This window comes from Coniophora puteana, assembly GCF_000271625.1.
Source record: "Coniophora puteana RWD-64-598 SS2 unplaced genomic scaffold CONPUscaffold_14, whole genome shotgun sequence".
Taxonomy (NCBI): domain Eukaryota; kingdom Fungi; phylum Basidiomycota; class Agaricomycetes; order Boletales; family Coniophoraceae; genus Coniophora; species Coniophora puteana.
In genome coordinates, this window is record NW_006913066.1 from 211,423 (window position 1) to 231,686 (window position 20,264).

Sequence of the window (20,264 nt, forward strand, 5' to 3'; positions counted from 1 at the left end):
GCCACAAATAGGACGTACTTTGGATCCGTACCTAGTGCTAAGCATACAAAACTAGTAGTTATCGTTGCTTTGACATTGTCTCTCGCAGCTTCTGCACATCTCTTCCGGCGACAACTAAATGCCTCGTGATCGCTCGGCTTCTCCGCGACGACATTCACGACAGGGCGGCGCCGACAAACACTACGTTCGTGATCGAGACTACCGAGAAGACTCTTACTCTCGCGGGGACAGAGGCGGCGGCGGCGGCGGGGATCGGGAAAAGGATAAAGACGGACGCCGCGATCGTAGTCGGAGTAAGGACAGGGACTATGACAGTCACAAGAAGAAGCACCGCAGCCGGAGTCGCAGTGTAGACGGAGGGCGCAAGGAGAAGAAGTGAGTACCATCTGTTCTCAGCGATTATCCTAGTTTCTGACAGGTGTGCGCCAGGCGTAAGCGCGACAAATCCGAAGAGCGCCGCGCCAGAAAAGCCGAGAAGAGGCGTCTGAAGGAGGAAGAGGAGGCACGCACCGTTGCAGAGCTCAGCGTCTATAGCGCTACGGATAACCCATTCCATGACGTCAACCTTGGTCAACAGTTCAATTGGCACAAGAAGCAAGAGAAGGAGAAGAAGCAGGGTATGTCCCTCGCCGAGGCTCAGCACAAGGATGCCATTCGCCGGCAGGAGGCAAAGGAGGAACTGGAGCGTCTGAACAAACGGAGGGCAGAGCGAGAGGTTGAACAGAAATTGAGAGAGGAGGAGGAGCTGCGGATGCAACGCATGACGGAGTCGGCGATGATGTCGGACTGGCTCGCGAAAGATGGAGAGTTCCAGCTGGAACAGGAACGGAGCAGGGCTATCATTCGTGTGAAGGAGAAGAGGGCCAAGGCAATTGACTTCCTAGCACTGAACTTGCGATACGTCAACCCAGTTGAGGACGAGGAGGTGCAAGATGACGAGGGTCTGGAGATTGACTTGGACGAACCGTACAACATTCTCGATGTAAGCGTCTTCTACCTCTTGCACGTCCAAGGTTGACATTGGCTTCAGAACCTGTCGCCCTCTCAAATTGAAGAACTACACGACGATATTGAACGGTACCTCTCACTTGAGCAGGACGAAATCAACATCGACTTCTGGACGGTGAGCAGCTCCAGACTGTCGCCTGTTGCCACTTATTCATCGATTTGGACAGAACATGATGGTGATTTGCAAGGACCGTCTAGATAGAATCAAAGAAACCCAGCTTATGGGAGCCGAAGCTGCAGCAGCTGTCGAGGCGGATATTACTGCCTTACTTCAAGGAAAGAGTTACGATGCCCTTGCAGCACTTCAGAAACAGATCCAGGGTAAACTTGCTAGCGGGGAGCCAATCGACGTTGATTACTGGGAAAACCTTCTCAAGAAGTTACTCGTATGGAAAGCGAAGGTAGGCCTTACACTGCCTAGACAAACTCGCTAAATCTGATGACGTTCTTAGGCGAAGCTGAAGAGTTTGCACGAAGTAGTCGTTCGCAACCGCCTGGAGCAACTGAGGAAACGGCAGAGAGACGAAGCCTTGCAAGCCCAGGAGGAGCTACTTGCTGGTGTTGCCCGTGCAGCCGTACAGGGTACTGGTGATATACTACAACCTGTCAAGGAAACGGCAGAGGAAGTGGAACCGTACAACAGAGCTATGAGCCCGGTCCTCATTGATATTACCAAGCTGCATCCCGACGACCGCCAGATCGACATTGTCACAGAGCAAGAAGACCGGCGTGCCTTGGTACGTATTTCAAAACCACCTTTTCTCAAACGGGTTACTGACTTTATCGTAGTTTGCTCAACGCCGGGCTGTCGCCGGAACACGCTTCGTGGCAAAAACCGCTCAAGCCGTTGTCGAACCTGAAGCAGTCCCTGAAATTACGTCTACTAACGCAGATCTCGCTTCCGAAGCTCTTTACAGAGCAGAAGCCGAGAGAGAGCTCGATGAGGAGGAGGAACTGTTCAACCTTGAAGAAGACATACAGAACCCCATCTCCTACAACTGGGAAGACAAGTATCGTCCCAGAAAGCCACGCTACTTCAACAGAGTGCACACAGGTTACGAGTGGAACAAGTACAATCAAACTCACTATGAGTAAGTAACCGCTACCTCCGCTTAAAGCGTGATCTCACTGATCATCTCAGCGTGGATAACCCGCCTCCCAAGGTGGTGCAAGGCTACAAGGTAAGCGCACTCCAGGTTTCTGTAGAACTGAGTGTTGACCGTCTTTCGAAGTTCAACATTTTTTACCCGGATCTCATCGATAAGACAAAGACACCAACGTATAAGATTATCAAGGAGCCTGGCAATGAAGACACTGTTCTGCTCCACTTTAGCGCTGGACCGCCATACGAAGACATCGCGTTCAGAATTGTCAATCGTGAATGGGAATTCTCACACAAACGGTACGTCAGGGTCATCGGCTGTATTATTGCGGAGGCTAACGTCAGCTCCAGTGGCTTCCGAAGCAGCTTTGACAGAGGGTGCTTATCCTTGTGGTTCAACTTCCGTCGCAATGTGAGTGACAACCCTGTTTTTTGTCCGAAGGCCGTTGTACTGAACGGATGTCCAGTTCTACCGCAAATAGTTACCCCTATCCTATAATAATATGGCTTTCTTGCTCGGTAATGTAATATTGAACCCCTTGTCGAAGCAATCACCTTCTGAGATGCCGATCAATGCCAAAGCTCAACGGTCCGCGGTCTAAGTTTCCAACAGCCGATGCGCTATTTTGACAGGCGCCTGTGATCTAAGTTGAAAGCTATTGTCCGACTATTGTCAAGGGTCAATATCTCGGACTTTCTCCTTTTATGGACGCCAGTTAGCTTCTTTGATCTCCTCGCTTTCTCTTTAAAGACGGTGACCAAAGCACCTGTGCTGGCCTGGGCCGCTAGCCGAACAGCCGGGGCGTATGGGAGCGAAGTTAAAGAGGCACTGTCCCTTTATTGGGTGTTGGCGCCCGATTCCAGTGGCACAAGCTGTATCAAAACGCCAAGTCGAAGGGATGGCTCAGGCCCCTTCTGCCACTTTGACAATTTGTTGGCCCAAGCGATCACAAGGAACATGTGTTGCCGCCGAAGCGAGCAGGCGTCCCTGCATACTTGCTTTTCGTCTTAAAGGGTGGCCTATCGCAGGCTGCTCCTTCCTTTCTTCCCAACCACTCCCTCGCATCCGTCCGCACCGACCCAACCTCCGATTCACTTCGTAACCTTCGAGATGGACCTTACCAATATTTCTCTTCGTGTGTGGAACGAACGATTCAACTCCAGCAAACTGGATGCTGTCGCGAAATTTCCTTCAACCGCTGGTCTCGCATCGGTTTTCGCGAACGACCTTTTCATTCGCCACCACCCTGCGTCTAACTACCAGTCCATATGGTCTAACGACATCAATGTTAACCCTGCCCTAGTTCTCAAGAAGCCTTCCGAGAAGCTCTTGGACTTCCTCGGCCCCGAATTTGACTCTGCTGGCGACAACGCCCTGCTTCAATCACGTCCTGCCAACCTTGAGTTGGCTGACCCGCGCTCTCTGGCTGTTGACGATGGCGATAACTCTGACCTTGATGTGGAGCTTCCCGGATCGAAGCAAGTGTTCTCGCCTGTATGCGGTTCCAAGGCTTCTTCGATGCTGCAAGTGCTCGACCATAGTGAATACGTTATCTCCGACCTTGCGCTTTGGGCTTCCGAATTGCTTTACGAGTTCATCATCGACTACGCTTTACCGTTGTTACCTGACCGCCGGTAAGCATTTTATAAATGATTGTTTCTCTTTTCATCAAACTTATAGTCCTCCCACAGCGACCTTGACCCTCATGTTGTTTGCAGAAGAGCCGCCGTCGAAATTGAGAAACTCCTTGTCACCGTCCACCAGCCCACTCAACTCGTCGTGCATACTTTGTACTACTTGAGTCTGGCGTTCCACTCTGACGAGGCCGACCCAGCGTCATTGGTCGACCTATTGGATCACCAAGGCGCTACGATTGCTCTCGCAGTGTTTATCCGCCAGATCTTCCTGATCGGCGCTGTTCTTGCCGACAAGTGGCTCAATGACAGAAGCTTCAGCTTGATGACTTGGTACGCAACCTCCTGACGATCTGTTTGTCAACTTACTAACGGACGTTTAGGAGCTCAATTGCGAAGGACGACCAACGTGACTTGCAAGTTCTGGAACGCGTTTTCTTGAAGGTCATAGGTTACCACACATGGATGCGACCGGACGAATACATCTCTTGGCTACAATTTCTCCAGGAAGAGGCCGGTTTCACTTTACACGAAGGTCCTTCGTTTGTCAAGCACGCCTCAAAGACAGCGACAGACGTTCTTGAATGCCTCTTAGCCGAGGTGCAAACACCTACTCCTTCATTAGTCTCGTCGCCTTCCTCCACGGTATCATCGTCGCCTTCGCTTTCTTCTCCGTTGACTCCTCTCGATGACTTTGCCGCGTTGCCTGTCTTCTGCTTTGAAGAGGATGCCTTGGCCGAACAATACTTTGATGTCTCGCTTCTTGACGACGTTGAACTTGATACTCTCAGTCTTACCAAGGCCCTTTGCTCAGAGGATGACCCCATCTTCTTCAGGGAGCCTCGTACGCACTGCTCAGCCATCGGATCCCCCGAATTGGAGACCTCGTGCAAGCTGAATGTCGACCTGTTCAAGGTGCTGGATGATCCTATCTACCGGCCGTCCGAGAAGTGCCGTCCCGTTGCTCCGATTGCGAGGCCTGGCTCGTCTCTTCTGTTTGCCGTCTGATTTGTTGACAGCCTTGGCCTATATCAGCTAGAGATTATTCAATCGATCGGAGTCCGTGCCCATTGGCAACCTGATTGCACGACATCATGATATCACCTGCGTGGACAATGCCAATGTTGACGATTTGAACGAGATTTATTTGGGATAATTTCTTTTCCTGAGGGGAGGTACTCTAGCTTCTCGAATCATTAATTCTCTCGGTCCATTCTGTTCCATATCCCAGTTACCTGTACGTTACCTGTTGTCGTGGTACTGCCGCAGCCCGGGTAGTCGCCTCGAGGTGGCTGGTCATGTCGGGCCCTGATGCGCGACGCGACGGGTCCATTACGTCATAGTGTAGGCAGCTTAGTCATCAATCAGTGTAGTAGATTGCAGAAGGCAGTCGAATGTAGTTTGTGTGCAGTGCAGTGTTGAGTGCAACCGCGTCCGCCTCTTCCTCGCTGTTCCTGTAATACCACTTCCTCTCCCGTCATCAAAAGTCCAACAGTCACGACACTTCACGAATCGCATATCATGGCCGAGTCGAGCAATCTCGCTGCAAAGATGGACGTCGATGAGGCCGCCATTGACGAGGGTCTCTACTCCCGCCAGCTGTAAGTTACCTTATGCATTACAAATCGCGTCCTCAGACGAGTAACACGCCGCTTCCGTAGGTATGTCCTTGGACATGAGGGTAAGCAAGCAAGTGCTGGAAATGGTTCGTTTGCCTGACCTTCATGCAGCGATGAAGAAGATGGCGACCTCGAATGTGTTGATCATCGGCTTGCAAGGTCTTGGTGTAGAGATCGGTAATGTTAAACGCGTCTTGTGGCTCAATTTTGCTCTTATCACGTATCTTCTACAGCCAAGAACGTCTCTCTCGCCGGTGTCAAGTCCGTCACGCTCTACGACCCCGAACCAGTCACCGTTCAAGACCTTGCCAATCAGGTATGCCAGGCGCCTACGCACGATCTCTCCTCTGATAAACAGCATCGCTAGTTCTTCCTCCGCGAAAGCGATATCGGCAAACCCCGCGCTGAGGCCACCCTCTCGCGGCTTGCAGAGCTGAATGCCTACGTGCCAGTGCGCTACCTCCCCGGAGCCGCTGGACAACCACTGCCTTTGGACGCGATCAAGTCCTTCCAAGTGAGTTCTTACCGTCCCATAAAGGTTATTTGGCTGACAAGCCATCTAGGTTGTTGTTCTTTGCGGAGTTCCTCTTGCCCAACAGCTTGAAATCAATGATTGGACACACGCCAATGGCGTGCACTTCATCGCAGCTGAGACACGTGGTCTCTTTGGGTGTGTTTTCATCCTATCAGGCCAGAAACCTGTTCTGACATTCGTTAAGCTCCGTTTTCAACGACTTCGGTGCCAAGTTCACATGCGTGGACCCTACGGGAGAGCAGCCACTCAGTGGAATGATCGTTTCTGTTGAGAAGGTATTTGCTTCGCCTTTTCACGTCTTCCATCCTGATCAATTTGCTTAGGATAAGGAGGGTGTCGTCACTTGCCTTGACGAGACGCGTCACGGCTTGGAGGATGGTGATTTTGTAACTTTCAGCGAAGTTCAGGGAATGGAAGAGCTCAATGGCTGCGAGCCTCGCAAGATATCCGTCAAGGGTCCGTACACCTTCACAATCGGTGACACGAGTGATCTTGGAGATTACGTACGGGGAGGTATCTTTACCCAGGTCAAGATGCCGAAGATCATCGAATTCGTAAGTCTTTGTATCACATCACAAGCATTTATATTCATTTTAATTGTTAGAAATCTCTACGGGAATCCCTGAAAGCGCCCGAACACTTCATCACTGACTTCGCCAAGTTCGATCGCCCTGCCACCTTGCATGCTGGATTCCAGGCGTTGTCAGAATTCAGGGTTCAGAATGGCCGTTTTCCCAAGCCACGAAACGCCGAAGATGCTGATGCTATCTTCGCTTTGGCGAAGAAGATCGATGCCGACGTGGACGAGAAGATCGTGAAGGAGTTATCCCACCAGGCTTACGGTGAACTTGCCCCCGTCAACGCGGTCATCGGAGGCTTCGTTGCTCAGGAAGTGCTGAAGGCGTGCTCGGCTAAATTCCATCCTATGCTGCAGCACATGTATTTCGATTCATTGGAGTCCATGCCCGCTTCTGTACCCTCTGAGAATGACTGCCAGCCAGTTGGGAGCAGGTACGACAAGCAAGTCGCAGTATTTGGCAAGGCATTCCAGGAGAAGATCGCGAACCACCGTCAGTTCTTGGTCGGTGCTGGTGCGATTGGATGTGAAATGCTGAAGAACTGGAGTATGATGGGTCTTGCTTCTGGTCCCAAGGGTCATATTCACGTCACCGATCTCGATACCATTGAGAAGAGTAACCTGAACCGTCAATTCTTGTTCCGCCCTAAAGACCTTGGCAAGTTCAAGTCCGAGGTTGCCGCAGCTGCAGTATCCGAGATGAACCCTGACTTGAAGGGCCACATCCTAACCAAGCAGGAGCCTGTTGGACAGGCAACAGAGAGTGCGTGACAAATTCACTTGTTTTATTCTCTCATTTATTCTTAAATTCGCCCTAGATGTGTATGACGATGAGTTCTTTGCTGGCTTGGATGGTGTTACCAATGCCCTTGACAACGTTGCTGCTCGTATGTTGTACACCTCGTTGATATATGTTATGGTCTCACATGTGCTCAGGATTATACATGGACTCGCGGTGTATCTTCTACGAGAAACCGCTTATTGATTCTGGCACCCTCGGTACCAAGGGCAATGCTCAAGTGATCATTCCTCACTTGACAGAATCCTACGCTTCTTCGCAAGACCCCCCTGAAAAGCAGACGCCATCTTGTACTGTCAAAAACTTCCCGAACGCTATTCAGCACACGATCGAGGTATGTGATCTCGAGATGCCAGGACGCGGAGGTGCTCATTTTATCCCAGTGGAGCCGGCAGGAGTTTGACAGTCTGTTCGTGAAGCCTATTGAGACTGTGAACCAATACCTCTCCGAGCCCAATTTCTTGGAGAGCAGCCTCAAATACTCAGGACAGCAGAAGGAGCAGATAGAGCAGATTCTGTCGTACCTTGTCACCAAGAAGCCTCTGACGTTTGAGGAGTGCATCGTCTGGGCACGTCTCCAGTTTGAGGACAGGTACAACAACTCCATCCGGCAGCTTCTGTTCAGCTTGCCAAAGGATGCTGTGACGAACACCGGCCAGCCATTCTGGAGTGGCCCTAAACGTGCACCCGACCCGCTCACCTTCGATTCCAATGACGTAGGGTTGTCTCATTTCCAAGTTATTCATGTGCTGAGCATACGCTTGTAGCCTACCCACCTGGCGTTTATCATTGCGGCTGCTAACCTTCATGCCTTCAACTACGGTTTGAAAGGCGAGACCGACATATCGGTTTACAAGAAGATTGCTGAGTCCGTCATTGTGCCCGAGTTCACGCCAAGGAGTGGCGTCAAAGTCCAGATCAACGAGAACGACCCAGTAGCTGGTGCTGGCGACGGTGAGCAAAGCCGCTCAACCTTACTCTAAAATAAAATGGAAGCTCACGGATAGCACGGTAGACTCTGACGACATCGGCTCCCTCACCAAGCAACTCCCTCCCCCTTCGTCTTTAGCAGGCTACCGTCTTAGCCCTGTTGAGTTCGAGAAGGATGATGACACGAACCATCACATCGATTTCATCACTGCTGCATCGAATTTGCGTGCTATGAACTACAACATCCCTGTGGCCGACCGACACACCACGAAGCAGATCGCTGGCAAGATCATTCCGGCCATCGCTACCACAACTTCGCTGGTCGTTGGCCTTGTCTGCTTGGAGCTCTACAAGGTAATTTCGGTCCAAGTCGCCTGTTGATACAATCTGATCGTGTTTCCCAGATCATCGACGGGAAGAACAAGTTCGAGGACTTCAAGAACGGCTTTGTCAACCTCGCCCTGCCGTTCTTCGGCTTCTCTGAACCGATCGCGGCAAAGAAGGAGAAATACGGCACCACCGAGTGGACGCTCTGGGACCGCTTCGAGTTCAAGAACGACCCGACGCTCCAGGATGTTATCGACTGGTTCCAGAACGAGCACAAGCTCGAGGTGGGTATGGTTAGCCAGGGCGTGAGCATGCTCTGGAGCTCGTTCATCGGCAAAAAGAAGGTCCGTTCTCGCTTCCGTCTCACTGTCTAGTACTGCCGCTAATCGGTATGGTTTTCCCAGAGCGAGGAACGTTTGCCCATGAAGTTTAGCAAGCTGGTGGAGTTCGTTAGCAAGAAACCTATTCCTCCTCACACGAAGCATCTGCTCGTCGAGGTCATGGTGTCTGATGAAGAGGGCGAAGATGTCGAGGTACGTTCCACATTTGGCGCTGCATAGTCCATGAAGCTGACTGCCACTTGTAGGTTCCTTTCATTGTGGTCAGGATCTGAAACCACTCGATGCACTTATACTAGAAAGAGCGAAGCATAATGTATACTTACGTAGATTCTGATGTACAACTGCTGTCCAACGAACAAGCGTGTATTTGGTATCCTTTGCATACACTGCCGATACTTTCCCCAATGCTGCACACCTCAGCAACTAAAGGCATCGCACGGTAAACTTTGATCTCAAGGCAAGGTGATGGCATTTCCGGAGTACATATGAACCAGTAACTACAAAAGAATGCACAGCCGAGAACACTATGTGAACACACTGGTAGCCCAGACGAACTGGGCGGGGGGGTACGAATTGCTAAGCAGACCCACCTACGAGCAAAAAAAGGCGGAGGCAAAGCAGAAATGTCCTGCGAAAGGACAGAGCGGACGTAAAAATGGCCAAGCTGGTGTAAAAAACTGGCGGCAGAAATACGCTGTAAGAGGAGAATAGATGAATGTTTTTATGTCTTTTGTCCTTTTCTCGTTTTTTTTTTTAAAATGCGGTTTCGTTGCTATGAAGAAAGAGCGTAGCAAGAGGGAGGTACCGAAGCCAGAAAAGAATTCGAGAACTAGTCGTAAAGGTGTATTAGTGTAGGCAACGTGAGGTATGAAAAGCTGGAGAGGAAAGCTTGATACACCAACAAACGGATCGACAGCCGTAAAGTTCAATCCATGAACGCGAGGTATTGAGGGAGAGGAGTGTCCAGGGATATCGGCAGCCACTGCCGTGCCTAACAAAGCTCTGCTGACAGCAGCAGGAGGTCTGCAAGAGACGGAATAAATAGCAGCGTTGCAGGGTTGAGATGGGAAGTAAATAGACAATCGACAAGAGCTCGAAGGACCCAGAGACGGGATGGATATGTCTCGGATGGAGGGAGGGACCTAGAGAAAACATATTACAATGCCGCAGCGAAAATCCATTATTCACAGGGGACGAGACGAAATGCACGAGCTAGAGAATGAAGAATCGTCGCCAAGAGGCAACTACAGGGAGCCAGGAATCATTATTGCGAGTGGATGTAAAGTCTATGGAGAGGGAGACTGAGATGCCAGTTTAAGCACGAGACCAGGTCGACTGGGCGGTCGTGTTTGGATGAGCGGGGAATGGCCTATAGGGAGGGGCGAAGCCAAATGACTCGGGGCGAGGCCACATAGACTCCTGCTGGTATGGCTGGAAACCTTGTTGAGAACCTTCGAGGGTCATATTGCGAGGATACTCGTAAGGAGGCTGCGACATAGTCCTAGCATGACTATAAGGCGGGACGTTGGACGCATTGCTGAAAAGCGGTTGGTGGGCCAGCCGGGGTGCCCCGTCACAGGAAAACTGGTGCTGCAGCGGAGCCTGCATATACGTCGGGTCGTAGCCAAAATTTACTGGTGGCTGAGCGGGCATGTACACCATCGCTGACGACCATACAGGAAACGCGGCAGCAGCGGGCACGAGATGAATGGAGGGCTGGACTGCCGCGTACTGACCGCTGATGCGGTTCCTTTGCTGCAGTGGCTCGTCACCGGCGGGACTCCATCGGGCTGGCGGCGGCAATAACGGCATAGGTTCATGCTTGACAGCCATGTCTAGAGCGTGGTCCGCCTCCATACCTGGGCGAATGGAGCGACGTTTTGGCAGATATTCGGCCCGAAGAGGACCATCCTCATCCAGATCAATTTCGTAGCCTTCAACCGAGGTCGTGGTGACGTCAGTATTCTTCTCAGCCCGGCGATGTTCTAGACCAATGAATGCAGGAAGGACGACGTCTGCACTGCTGGAAACAGCGGATATTTCTTCCATTGCCTTTCGGAGAATCGACTGAGGGCTGGACGATGGCCGGGAGATGGGCTGAGGGAACGATGAAGTTGATAGACCATGGTGATATACGAGTAGATGCTGAAGCCATTGTTTCCACTCATCACGAGGCACAGATAGATCATGGTTGAGAATTCCCAGAGCCAGCAGCTCTAGTTTGTTGATGGACTGGACAGGGATACCTGTAATCGAATGCCTACATTTGTTATTAGCACATAACGTCCAAAGGACTCGGCCACAACTTACCAGGTCTTGTTGGAAAAGGTGTGATCATCCAACCACTTGTTCGCGAACATAAAGCCTAGGATAATGAGTCTAAAGATGGGGCTTGCCGTAGGCGAATCCTTAGACATCCCAGGGTTGCCGAACAGCTCAGACCTGAACCGCAGCTCTTTAACGTGTTCTGGGCCAAAGCCACCAACGCCCAGGAAAACCGGAAGGCGGGCAATGTACCAAAGCGACAAAAGGACGGCGGAAGGTTGAAGAAGTGTGGACAACAGCACGGAATGGACCGTTCCTGCTAGCCACGAAGGGTACTGGTCATGACATTGAGCAGCAGCGGGAGGACTGGTTAAAAATGTTGTCAATGATACACGATAGATTGCGAACTGAACAACTTCGACGTACGGGTACTTTGCAACCGATGCAGGAAGATGAATACTATTGGTGCAGACTCTCCATACATACCCCACTAGCCATTCCGCGAAGGGTCCCGCCAACTTTTTGCAGGTCACATTCGAGGAGAGGTTCTCCGTGCTGGCGAGCGAAAATGCGTCGGTGACGGCATTGGCTAGGTCATGAGCATCGCAAGGGGGTTCCCGATATCCAGCAGACTGGTGATGCACAGAACCATGTGTATCAACGTTGGTCATTTGCGGGGCGAACCATCCCGCACTAGTTGGAGGCTGTGTGGTCGCAGCACGATCGATGAAGTCACCAAAAGGAGTCAAGGGGCCGGGAGAACTGGAGGGCATGTCGCAATCCTGGACAAAGCCGGGAGACACATCTTGAAACGAAGTGTATGCGGGAAGCTCTTCATCCTCATCCATATCTCCTTCAAGATAACTGTCCGTGACTTTGATCAACCCTCCACCAAACCCGTAGCACCATTTCTCATCCTCTCGACGGCATCCTCCACAAGAGCAGGGTGGGTGCGCCCCAAACATTGGCCGAGAGACCTTGGAGGGCGGAATGCACGCGTCAGCGCGCTCTCCTTTAATAGCATCCACGTTGTCCGCGAAAGCCAACCCGTTGGTAAAAGAGTAATTGCCCAATAGAAACGTATCTTTCTCCCAAACCTTGGGCGCATTGAACCTATTCCACGGCGGCGATGGACCTGTCCAGCCCTCTCGACTGTCGAAAGAAAGTGGCCTCGACGAAGCGATAGAATGTGTATGCTTTAAATGGCGAAGGTCGACTGACTGATAGTTAGCGAGTTCGCCATGCTTGTGGGACTTGATGACGGGGTGGGCGGGGGCGTTGTTGTGGGTTGGAACAGGAACTGGCATCGGTGTAGCAAGACCGAGAAGGGACTGTCCGGCGTAGAAGACGCGAAAAAACAATCTGATCCCTAGCCTAGGAAGTCGCCTTGAACGACGAGGTGGACAGAGGAAGAGGAAAAAGAGTCGTAAAGTTTGTCGTGAACGAATCCAGAATGCAGGCAGATACGACTGGAGACAGAGAAGAGAGAAAGAGAAAGCGAAGACAGAAGGGGACGATGGGTGGCTAACGCTCAGCGAAGGCGTGCCTTTTGTACGGAGCCCCGGTTGGTGGCGCGGTGAGGGAGCTGGCTCGAATTGAAGAGTGGCCGCCTTGCCTCAAGACTGCTGCTGCGAGCTTCTAAGAGAAAAAGGGGAGATTGATCTCAGTCGACGTCGACGCTGTCGCTGACGATGAGCCGCACCCAAACAGACAGAAGTTGTGGCGAGGTTGAGACCGACCGACCGACGTCGATCCACAGCCAAGGGATAGTGGGTGACAAGACAGCCCGCTGCAATTTTTCTTATAGGGAAATCGCGTCGTAGGCTGACAAACTTTATCCCACGCCCTTTGCCTCCGGCCAGCCAGCCCCTCTCGGAGCTTGCCAAGGTTCCTCTTCACTAGTCCGGTTGAGTGTGACACATGTAGTACGTTGCCGCAGGCCGCAGACGGGGCGCAGCGAGGAAGCCTCCTGACTCGGCGCTGCTGGAACAAACACGCTGCCTTCTCCCCTCTTCCTGACTCATAATCAGGGTGCTCGGAACCCTCTTCCCGACCTGCACGCCAATTGACACACACGTATAATTATCCTCGGCTCACATCCCCCTTCGTGTCTGCGTGTCATCTGTCCGTGATTTCACGGGCACGGCCTGTCGCAAGGCACCACGCTCCTCTCTTGTTGTGACTCACAGTCCAATAGACCCACTGACCTGTTTACGCGGTCATCACACATCGTATCGGGGCGCTATCCGCACCATCTGTGCACACACACGAGCTCGGTATGGCATATTGAGACCACGTCCTTGGGTGGCACTGAATATTGTTCCTTGAGCGCCGTGGTTCCGTCTGGACCCCACCGGAAGCAGTCACTAGATGATGACATACCTTGATCGATGTCTGTCGATCTTAGGCATTTGCCGTGATTCAGTCCATTTATGTACTATCGTATCACGGCCTAACTTGCAAGAAGCTCGAAAGTGCCCCCGTTATGTCGTGTCAGGCCACCGATAATCAACCCCGGAGCCGGATGATTTCTACTTGAAGACCTTGGTTGGTTCCTGCACCGGACGACGAGCCGATAATCAATCCAGAGATGGATCGCACACTTCTCGTTGATGAGAGTACAGTACCCTAATAACAAGATAAAGATTGTCCCCTTGATGTGTAACGCGTGTTTACACACCCTTTCGGATGAACATTTGAGCAACCGTCCGCAGGGTGCTGTGCGAGGAAACACAAGGGAAACAAAGAGTGGGGTCCCTTATTTGGACGTGTATCATCGTATTGAATTCACAAGGTGTTGCCAAACAATGCCGTCACGTCCATTTGACAAGAGTGACTCCCAAGTCACTCGGTTAACGCGACCATGTCCTTTTCACAACCGCCGTCCTACGGCGCGTCAGACTCCCAGGACAACGCGTCCATGCAACAACAGCAGCAGCAGCAACAGCAACAGCAACATGGGCTTGATTCTATCACGCTCGGACAGCTCAGGGCGATGGTCTCATCGGCGCCAAAGCCTAAGGTGTGTCAAGATGACCCAGTTGCAAATTGATCCATTCATAGATTCGATGCAGCAATCCTACTATGATTTCCGATATGATGATGAGGACACAGTCATGAACGAGATTGATGAGTTCTACTCTTATGTCGAGATGCCACAGGTGGCGGAAAACCTCAAAGCTTGGCAGCATGGGTCCTTCCCTGGCGGTACGTTACCCTTATTGGGAGTATGTCAAATTTGTTGTAGCTATGTTCAAATAGACTGGACAAGCCCAAATACAACCGATGCCCAGAGGAAGGTACACATCGAAGTATTGCTTGAAAGTCTCGAACATCGGGACGCCGAGGTCAGGTTCACGAACGCGCGGAGACTTCTCTATATCCTTCAAGGTCAGTTGTTACAACGATATCGTTGAGCCCTACTTGAGTACCTGTGAAGGAACGTTCGCCGAAACGACGTCACCCGAACACCAGCTACACTGGGTCTATCAGAACTGCAAGATGGTCCGTGCCGCGAACGGCTTGAGTACCATCGTTGAGTCGATGAAGATCGCCAGTCAGAAGCATGATCTTCTCAGGTCAGTTTTGTTCGTTGAAGACGAGAATTATAGTCTAAAATAGCTCGTAGCTCGCTCTCGGATGCCGATGCCGCTCGCTTTCACATTTCTCCAGAGGAGAAGGCGGACTTCTTGGAGGAAGTCATCACTGAAATCTCTGTATTGCTTGGGATGCTTTACCACCTCATCGAGATATTCAAGGAGCGAGACGACTTTGCGGACGAGCTGAGTAAGTAATCGGTTTAAACACGCTCTGCATTGGCTTATCTTCTTTAGTGAGCATGGACCCTCCATTACCTGTGTATTTCTTCAAACTGGTATCTATACTGCGAGATAGGGGTGCCAAAGGTTATCCAATCAAGAAGGTGCGTTCATTCTCCTTCAACAGTGGGGCAATGCCAATGATGTTTCAGCTTCTTTTGGTCTTATGGAAATCGCTGCTCGCATGCTGTGGCGGTATACGAGAGCTAAGCCGAGTCAAATTGCTGGCTCGCGAGCTGGCCGACCTGCCTAATCTGGAGGACGAGGGTGAGTGTTCCTGTCAATAATGAAGATGCAGATACTCAACTCTGCCCAGCTTTATCCATCAAATGTTCTCCGTTTGACATGGAAGCTTTCCAACAGGAGACGTCCGTCAAGTACCCAACGTTTACCGCACCGGCTCCACCAACCTCCCTTCCGAACATACCAGCACCGATAGCGAAGACCAAGGAAAGCCTTCCAACATCGAAGCTCGCCCAGGCCTATTCGCCGATTCCTGTCCGCCACCATTATCACCACGATGATCATGACACGCAAACCGGCATTCCCGGCAGTCAGTTCCATCAGCAAGGCCAGAACTCTGGATACAGGCCGAATCCTCAGCCAGCTACGCCAGCACCTTCACCACCTCCGTCACCGAAACCGAAGAAGCAGCAGTATCAGACGGACCAGAATCGTCCCTTTTTGTTCCCTTTTTCCAAGAAGAGCCAGATACGTGGCGGGAACAGGTTGATCCCCTTTGCGATTGACGAGGCTGACAAGCTTTACAACAAACATATGTATGTCAGCTTGGCGCTGTGGCAGATGTGGCGGACCAGGGAGGAGTGTATGATTGCAGAGAGCGGGCTCGACTATAAGCCTGATCCAGAACAAGCTTTTGAAGTAGGTTGTTCTTGATGCTTCTCGAAAGCTATCTAATGGCACATAACACAGGAATCCGAAAACGCTCAACCACTACGTGACATTGCACATATAGATACTAAGATTACGGAAGCTGAAGCTGCTATCGGGAAGGCCGATAAACCTTCTGAAGAACGAAAGACCCGGGAACGGAAGGAAGATCTCATGCGTCTAAAGCGCGTCGAACAGATATATGTGAGGTTTCTGGTGTGCGGCACACAACATAGCCAGTGTATTAATACGTTTCGCAGAGCGCGGTGCTACCTTTACTGCCCGGCTGCGTCTCCGTGCTGTTGAAACTCGTGCTGGCGACTATCTCCTCGCCACAACAAAACCAGCAGCAAGGGCCACAGTCAAACAATTCTTCGATGTTCCAGTCTGGAGTTGCGTCTCGTGGGTTCCGTCTTTTCCGCTCATCATCGTTCCGGCTGAGAGCATCGAGTAGCTCCCGAGCAGCTACCACCGCCTCCACAATCACTGGAAGAAATTGATGTCATTCGTCATCGAGAAATCACCTCGAAAGCTGTTTCTGCTATCGTTTTGTTGACCTTGAAATGGTTTAAAGCCTCCCGTACGTCATTCAATTACGAATCATCTGAGTTGGATCTGACGCGCTTGGTGTAGATGTGATGAAGTTCCACCATCTTGGGCAACTATTACTGGACTATAACTGTCTTCTTCTCGTCCTGAAGATGTTTGGCTGGCAAGAAGTCACTGCCTCGGTCGTTTCGAAAGCTGACTCTCCAGATCACAAGTATGTCCTCGGCGTTTGAGATATGACCTGGGGCTGACTGTCGGTTTAGCTTCTTCCGGTATTGCCAAATACACCATGCGAGAAATCCTCATGCAACTCATGAACAACCTCGCCCGCCTTTCCACGTCGTGGTTCAAACCAAGAACCTTCCCAACGGCCAGAAGCATGAAGAGGAAGTCGAGATGCTCTCCGAGTTTTCATGGCGGAACTTCTTTGCCATGATTAATTACGCGAAAATCATGCAGAAGCTGTCCAAGAGCCGCTCACATCGCATCTGGATGCTCGTGCAATACAAAAGCTCTGTATGTATATCTTCTAACAAGGTCAACACGTTTAGGGATGTTTCACTGACAGCGCGGTTAGGCCGTCCTCAAGCGGGTGCTGCGTGTCCCGCACCCGATGCTGCAGTTACATGTGCTGAAGTTGATTAAAAGTCAAGTGCCGTTCTGCGGGCGCAAGTGGAGACAATGTAAGGGTCATTTATCTTCTCATGAAGCACGCCTTGAATTTAACCGCCATTCCTCCAGCAAACATGAAGGTTATTACGTCCATATATTTGAATTGTCGGCCAGACCTCCGTGATGAGTGGCTTACTGGAACAGAGGTTGATGATATTTCGGACGCCCAGGTATGAAATGATATTTCGATCAGGAGAAGTCGGACTAAACATAGCCGCGGTATAGGCTCAGGAACAGGCGCTCAGACACCTAGTGAAGTTTTGTTCGTGAACCCTCACCCCGCGCCTTCTATCGATCGTCATTACTAACGGATGAGAAACCTACCACATTCCAGATAACAACAAAAGATATGGTGTTCAGGCGACCAACCAGGCCGCCGCGGCGCATCGGCGTTCCGTCAGCCTTTCCCAGAACATGGAAGGCCTACCACCCGGGTTGGATATCGGCAACGTCATCAGGCCCCTGGGGACGCCGAACGTGGTGGAAGCGGACGTGTTCCCGCCATCGCGGTCTCAGGCACCCGACCCGTCGATATTCCTGCCGTATACGACCGAGGATATCGCGTTCGAAGAAGAGTACGAGGAGTACCTGTCCGATCTTGGGTTCCACGATGCGACGATGGACACGAACCCCCTATTCGGCGGCCCGAATGCGATGTCGGCGTGGTCGAGGCTGCCGGAGTCGGTCACGGACATCACGGACAACATCAGCGACAGCGAGAGTGTGGTGACGATTGGCGACCTCGGCGATGGCGATGGCGACGGCGACGATAATCGCCTTGATCCCAGCAGTACTGGGTCCGAGCTGCAAGACGAGAATGTGAACAATTGGGAGGTGCGTCGCTGTTTCTGTGAGTCTTCCCCTTATTTGAGCTGAACCCCGGTTTTAGCATATGAGCCCGAAGACGATGGCTGCTTTACCGAAGTCACCCGCGAGTGCGCGACGCTCGAGTTCTGGATCAAGGTTACGCCCTGTGCTTCCCTTTAAGTTGGACGATGGCAGTGCGGTTGACGCCGAAGAAGAGGAAGAGGACCTTCCGATGGGTCCTGCGCCCAGGGAGCAGGAAGGACCCTTTGCCTCCGGTGGCGGCGTTGATGAGGTGGAGTACGCTTGGGGGTGAGTGATTAATGATGAACCTGAACTGGAAGCTGATCTCTTTGTATCAGCGTATGATGGGAATTCAGCATGGAAGTTAATCAGTACGTATTTTGGCTTGTAGCAAGGCCTTTTGCCCCTTGCGATTGGGTGTACTGGGTCTGCATGGATTACATATAATGTTACAACATCACGATGTTCGCTATGAAGGAAATTCGCCTCTGAGCCGTGACACTGCCCAGGGCGTCCCTGCCTCGTAGAAATCCATTGGGTATCTCCCTTCCCCACTCTGCTGCTGATCCTCGGCCTTCACACTCCATCCCTTAGCCTTGCCGACTGCCACCGCAGCCTCGTATGGGCTGAGCAATGGCTTGTCGAACGCGTACCCCCAGTCTATCGATAGACGCGGGCATGAAGTCTGCACAAACGTCGCGATATGGGGATTGAAAAGGGATAGCTTCGCGGGAGAGAGCTCCGAAAGGAGAATAGGAACATAAGGAATGGAGACGCGATATGCTGCGAGCTGGTTTGCGATCGCCTGGAGCTGTCCGAAACTCCCTTGTCTACCCAACGTGCCCAAGATGACACCCCATACAGGCCCATCTTGGCTAGGATCCGATCCTGTGCTGTTTGTCAGATCTCGACCCGCGTTTTGCTGCGTCTGCGTTTCAGGCAGGGAGGCGATGCTCTTGCGCGCAGTCTGCACCGCGTCGTCACGGATCGTGCGCATCTCGCGGTGGTCATATAGCTCTCGCGTGAGCTTCTTTGAGTAGGGGTCGTACCGGAACGCGGGGACGTCTGGGTTCGCGATCATGATTGCCTCTAGATGGAATCGGCCATCTCCCAGATAACTACGGCGCAAGTAGGGTCATGATGGTGGTTGGTTAGTCGGGGACCCAGGAAGAGCAATTTTACTACGTACACTATGGCATCGGCATCGCCGTTGAGTTGCGGCGCAGTACATCCTAGGATCTCTCCTGGTGAGAGTGGCTTGGAGCGGGGGACGGAAACATCGTAGTTCCCGCGCCAGAGCTTTGGGCGGGCTGCGCTTTCCGCTGCGGACGTCGAGGGTGCCGACTCTAGTAAGCCGACATAGGATTGTCCTGGTTCGGGTGCAGTCCATTCGGCTGAGAGATCTTCACGCAGTCGCTGAAGAGCAGCGGCAAACTGGATCGTTGAAACGAGCGCTAAGCGGGTGGGACTTGCTGACGAGAGGGAAGGTTGAGCACTGTCGTCTACTGCTGTACCATTCTCGTTGACTTCGGGAGCCTCGACGCGTAGATGATCCAGGCGCGCGGTGCCAGCGTCCGATGAAGGTTCCCGGTCAAGAATCTTTTCTCGGAAGACTTGCCGATCGTCCGGGAAGTTCAGTCTGATAGTTTCGGCGACATGAGAGGAGTCGACAGATATCTCTACGAAAACATAAAGCGTCTTTATCGATGTTTGATCCATTGGCACTGGTGAAGATGAACACAGGGTCCATGTCAGGTCGAATTGGTATGCGTACCAAGACAACTATGCCCGTAGTGTATGAGCATGTCGCAGCCAAGCGCTTTAGCAGTGTAATCATCGATACAGCATGCTCCATAAGTGACGTCGCCCATGATAACGGTCAGAGCGTCAGTGAATCTGCAAAGAACTGGCATGAGTTGTGCTCGCGAGCGATGAGTATATGCGCACCTCTCGATGATGTCTGCTATAGTGCATGCAAACATCTGCAGACCCTCTGGCATCTGAAGAGAAACCATATTTGCATTGTTCTTGCGGACATGATGGATAGTCTTGTGTATCTCGAACGAGTAGTTGGAAGGCAGCTGGCTGATAGCCTGGTTAAGGAGGACATCGGACAGGATATCGTCTGGGATCTGGTTCGCGACGACGGGAGGAGGACCAGACCTTGTCGGCCCCGATGACTTGGAACCAACAAATCTCTTGCGTGGTTTTGACGCGTTCGCCGGCTTCTTTCCCTTTCCCTTGTCTTGTGCAAGTTGCTCGGCCATGGTTGATCAGGAAATCGCGGGGTCGCAAAAAAGCTTAATTCCCGCTCAGGGGTGTTTACGTCATTCCCACATGTATTTCCTCTTTTGGCAATCCGTCTCGT

General features: G+C 51.8%; 6 protein-coding genes across 6 annotated transcripts; 4 read left to right on the forward strand and 2 right to left on the reverse strand.

Moving 5' to 3' along the window:
- The first annotated feature begins 93 nt into the window (after positions 1 to 93).
- CONPUDRAFT_84831 (uncharacterized protein) lies at positions 94 to 2,634 on the forward strand. Its single transcript, XM_007775235.1, has 10 exons — positions 94 to 375; positions 430 to 982; positions 1,031 to 1,123; positions 1,176 to 1,409; positions 1,461 to 1,745; positions 1,798 to 2,099; positions 2,150 to 2,189; positions 2,241 to 2,410; positions 2,462 to 2,522; positions 2,578 to 2,634. The coding sequence occupies exons 1-10, from the start codon at positions 119 to 121 to the stop codon at positions 2,590 to 2,592; spliced, it is 2,010 nt and encodes a 669-aa protein (XP_007773425.1). The 5' UTR covers positions 94 to 118; the 3' UTR covers positions 2,593 to 2,634.
- A 587-nt stretch (positions 2,635 to 3,221) lies between these two features.
- On the forward strand, positions 3,222 to 4,839 carry CONPUDRAFT_168748 (uncharacterized protein; the record flags this gene model as incomplete). Its single annotated transcript, XM_007775236.1, has 3 exons — positions 3,222 to 3,745; positions 3,803 to 4,078; positions 4,129 to 4,839. The coding sequence occupies 3 exons, from the start codon at positions 3,222 to 3,224 to the stop codon at positions 4,751 to 4,753; spliced, it is 1,425 nt and encodes a 474-aa protein (XP_007773426.1). The 3' UTR covers positions 4,754 to 4,839.
- Positions 4,840 to 5,266: 427 nt separating this feature from the next.
- CONPUDRAFT_92875 (ubiquitin activating enzyme) lies at positions 5,267 to 9,145 on the forward strand (the record flags this gene model as incomplete). The annotated part of the gene is made up of 17 exons (XM_007775237.1): positions 5,267 to 5,346; positions 5,407 to 5,426; positions 5,476 to 5,541; positions 5,598 to 5,680; positions 5,732 to 5,878; positions 5,928 to 6,034; positions 6,084 to 6,174; positions 6,223 to 6,453; positions 6,504 to 7,239; positions 7,295 to 7,363; positions 7,413 to 7,609; positions 7,659 to 7,991; positions 8,043 to 8,229; positions 8,291 to 8,559; positions 8,610 to 8,876; positions 8,937 to 9,065; positions 9,119 to 9,145. The coding sequence occupies 17 exons, from the start codon at positions 5,267 to 5,269 to the stop codon at positions 9,143 to 9,145; spliced, it is 3,039 nt and encodes a 1,012-aa protein (XP_007773427.1).
- A 178-nt stretch (positions 9,146 to 9,323) lies between these two features.
- On the reverse strand, positions 9,324 to 12,995 carry CONPUDRAFT_168749 (uncharacterized protein). The gene is made up of 3 exons (XM_007775238.1): positions 11,565 to 12,995; positions 11,184 to 11,504; positions 9,324 to 11,133 (listed from the first exon to the last, which is right to left on the reverse strand). The coding sequence occupies exons 1-3, from the start codon at positions 12,443 to 12,445 to the stop codon at positions 10,188 to 10,190; spliced, it is 2,148 nt and encodes a 715-aa protein (XP_007773428.1). The 5' UTR covers positions 12,446 to 12,995; the 3' UTR covers positions 9,324 to 10,187.
- Positions 12,996 to 14,001: 1,006 nt separating this feature from the next.
- CONPUDRAFT_76572 (N1221-domain-containing protein) lies at positions 14,002 to 18,188 on the forward strand (the record flags this gene model as incomplete). Its single annotated transcript, XM_007775239.1, has 17 exons — positions 14,002 to 14,160; positions 14,213 to 14,345; positions 14,400 to 14,528; positions 14,578 to 14,716; positions 14,767 to 14,924; positions 14,972 to 15,060; positions 15,109 to 15,223; positions 15,273 to 15,838; positions 15,890 to 16,063; positions 16,108 to 16,249; positions 16,302 to 16,427; positions 16,481 to 16,610; positions 16,660 to 16,912; positions 16,974 to 17,079; positions 17,138 to 17,238; positions 17,429 to 17,902; positions 17,958 to 18,188. The coding sequence occupies 17 exons, from the start codon at positions 14,002 to 14,004 to the stop codon at positions 18,186 to 18,188; spliced, it is 3,225 nt and encodes a 1,074-aa protein (XP_007773429.1).
- A 117-nt stretch (positions 18,189 to 18,305) lies between these two features.
- On the reverse strand, positions 18,306 to 20,170 carry CONPUDRAFT_168751 (Diphthamide synthesis). Its single transcript, XM_007775240.1, has 4 exons — positions 19,844 to 20,170; positions 19,671 to 19,792; positions 19,086 to 19,620; positions 18,306 to 19,014 (listed from the first exon to the last, which is right to left on the reverse strand). The coding sequence occupies exons 1-4, from the start codon at positions 20,161 to 20,163 to the stop codon at positions 18,366 to 18,368; spliced, it is 1,626 nt and encodes a 541-aa protein (XP_007773430.1). The 5' UTR covers positions 20,164 to 20,170; the 3' UTR covers positions 18,306 to 18,365.
- Between the last annotated feature and the right edge of the window lie 94 nt (positions 20,171 to 20,264).

Excerpts from the sequence above, each read along its gene's own strand:
- CONPUDRAFT_168751 (XM_007775240.1), bottom strand. The coding sequence starts at position 20,163 with ATGGCCGAGCAACTTGCACAAGACAAGGGAAAGGGAAAGAAGCCGGCG. Across the intron at positions 19,793-19,843 it reads ATAGCAGACATCATCGAGAG|ATTCACTGACGCTCTGACCG; the intron begins GTGCGCATATAC and ends AGTTCTTTGCAG. Across the intron at positions 19,015-19,085 it reads GGCGATGCCGATGCCATAGT|TTATCTGGGAGATGGCCGAT; the intron begins GTACGTAGTAAA and ends CTTGCGCCGTAG.
- CONPUDRAFT_168749 (XM_007775238.1), bottom strand. The coding sequence starts at position 12,445 with ATGCCAGTTCCTGTTCCAACCCACAACAACGCCCCCGCCCACCCCGTC. Across the intron at positions 11,505-11,564 it reads GCATCGGTTGCAAAGTACCC|TCCTCCCGCTGCTGCTCAAT; the intron begins GTACGTCGAAGT and ends ATTTTTAACCAG. Across the intron at positions 11,134-11,183 it reads ACCTTTTCCAACAAGACCTG|GCATTCGATTACAGGTATCC; the intron begins GTAAGTTGTGGC and ends TAACAAATGTAG.
- CONPUDRAFT_84831 (XM_007775235.1), top strand. The coding sequence starts at position 119 with ATGCCTCGTGATCGCTCGGCTTCTCCGCGACGACATTCACGACAGGGC. Across the intron at positions 1,410-1,460 it reads TACTCGTATGGAAAGCGAAG|GCGAAGCTGAAGAGTTTGCA; the intron begins GTAGGCCTTACA and ends TGACGTTCTTAG. Across the intron at positions 2,411-2,461 it reads TGGGAATTCTCACACAAACG|TGGCTTCCGAAGCAGCTTTG; the intron begins GTACGTCAGGGT and ends CGTCAGCTCCAG.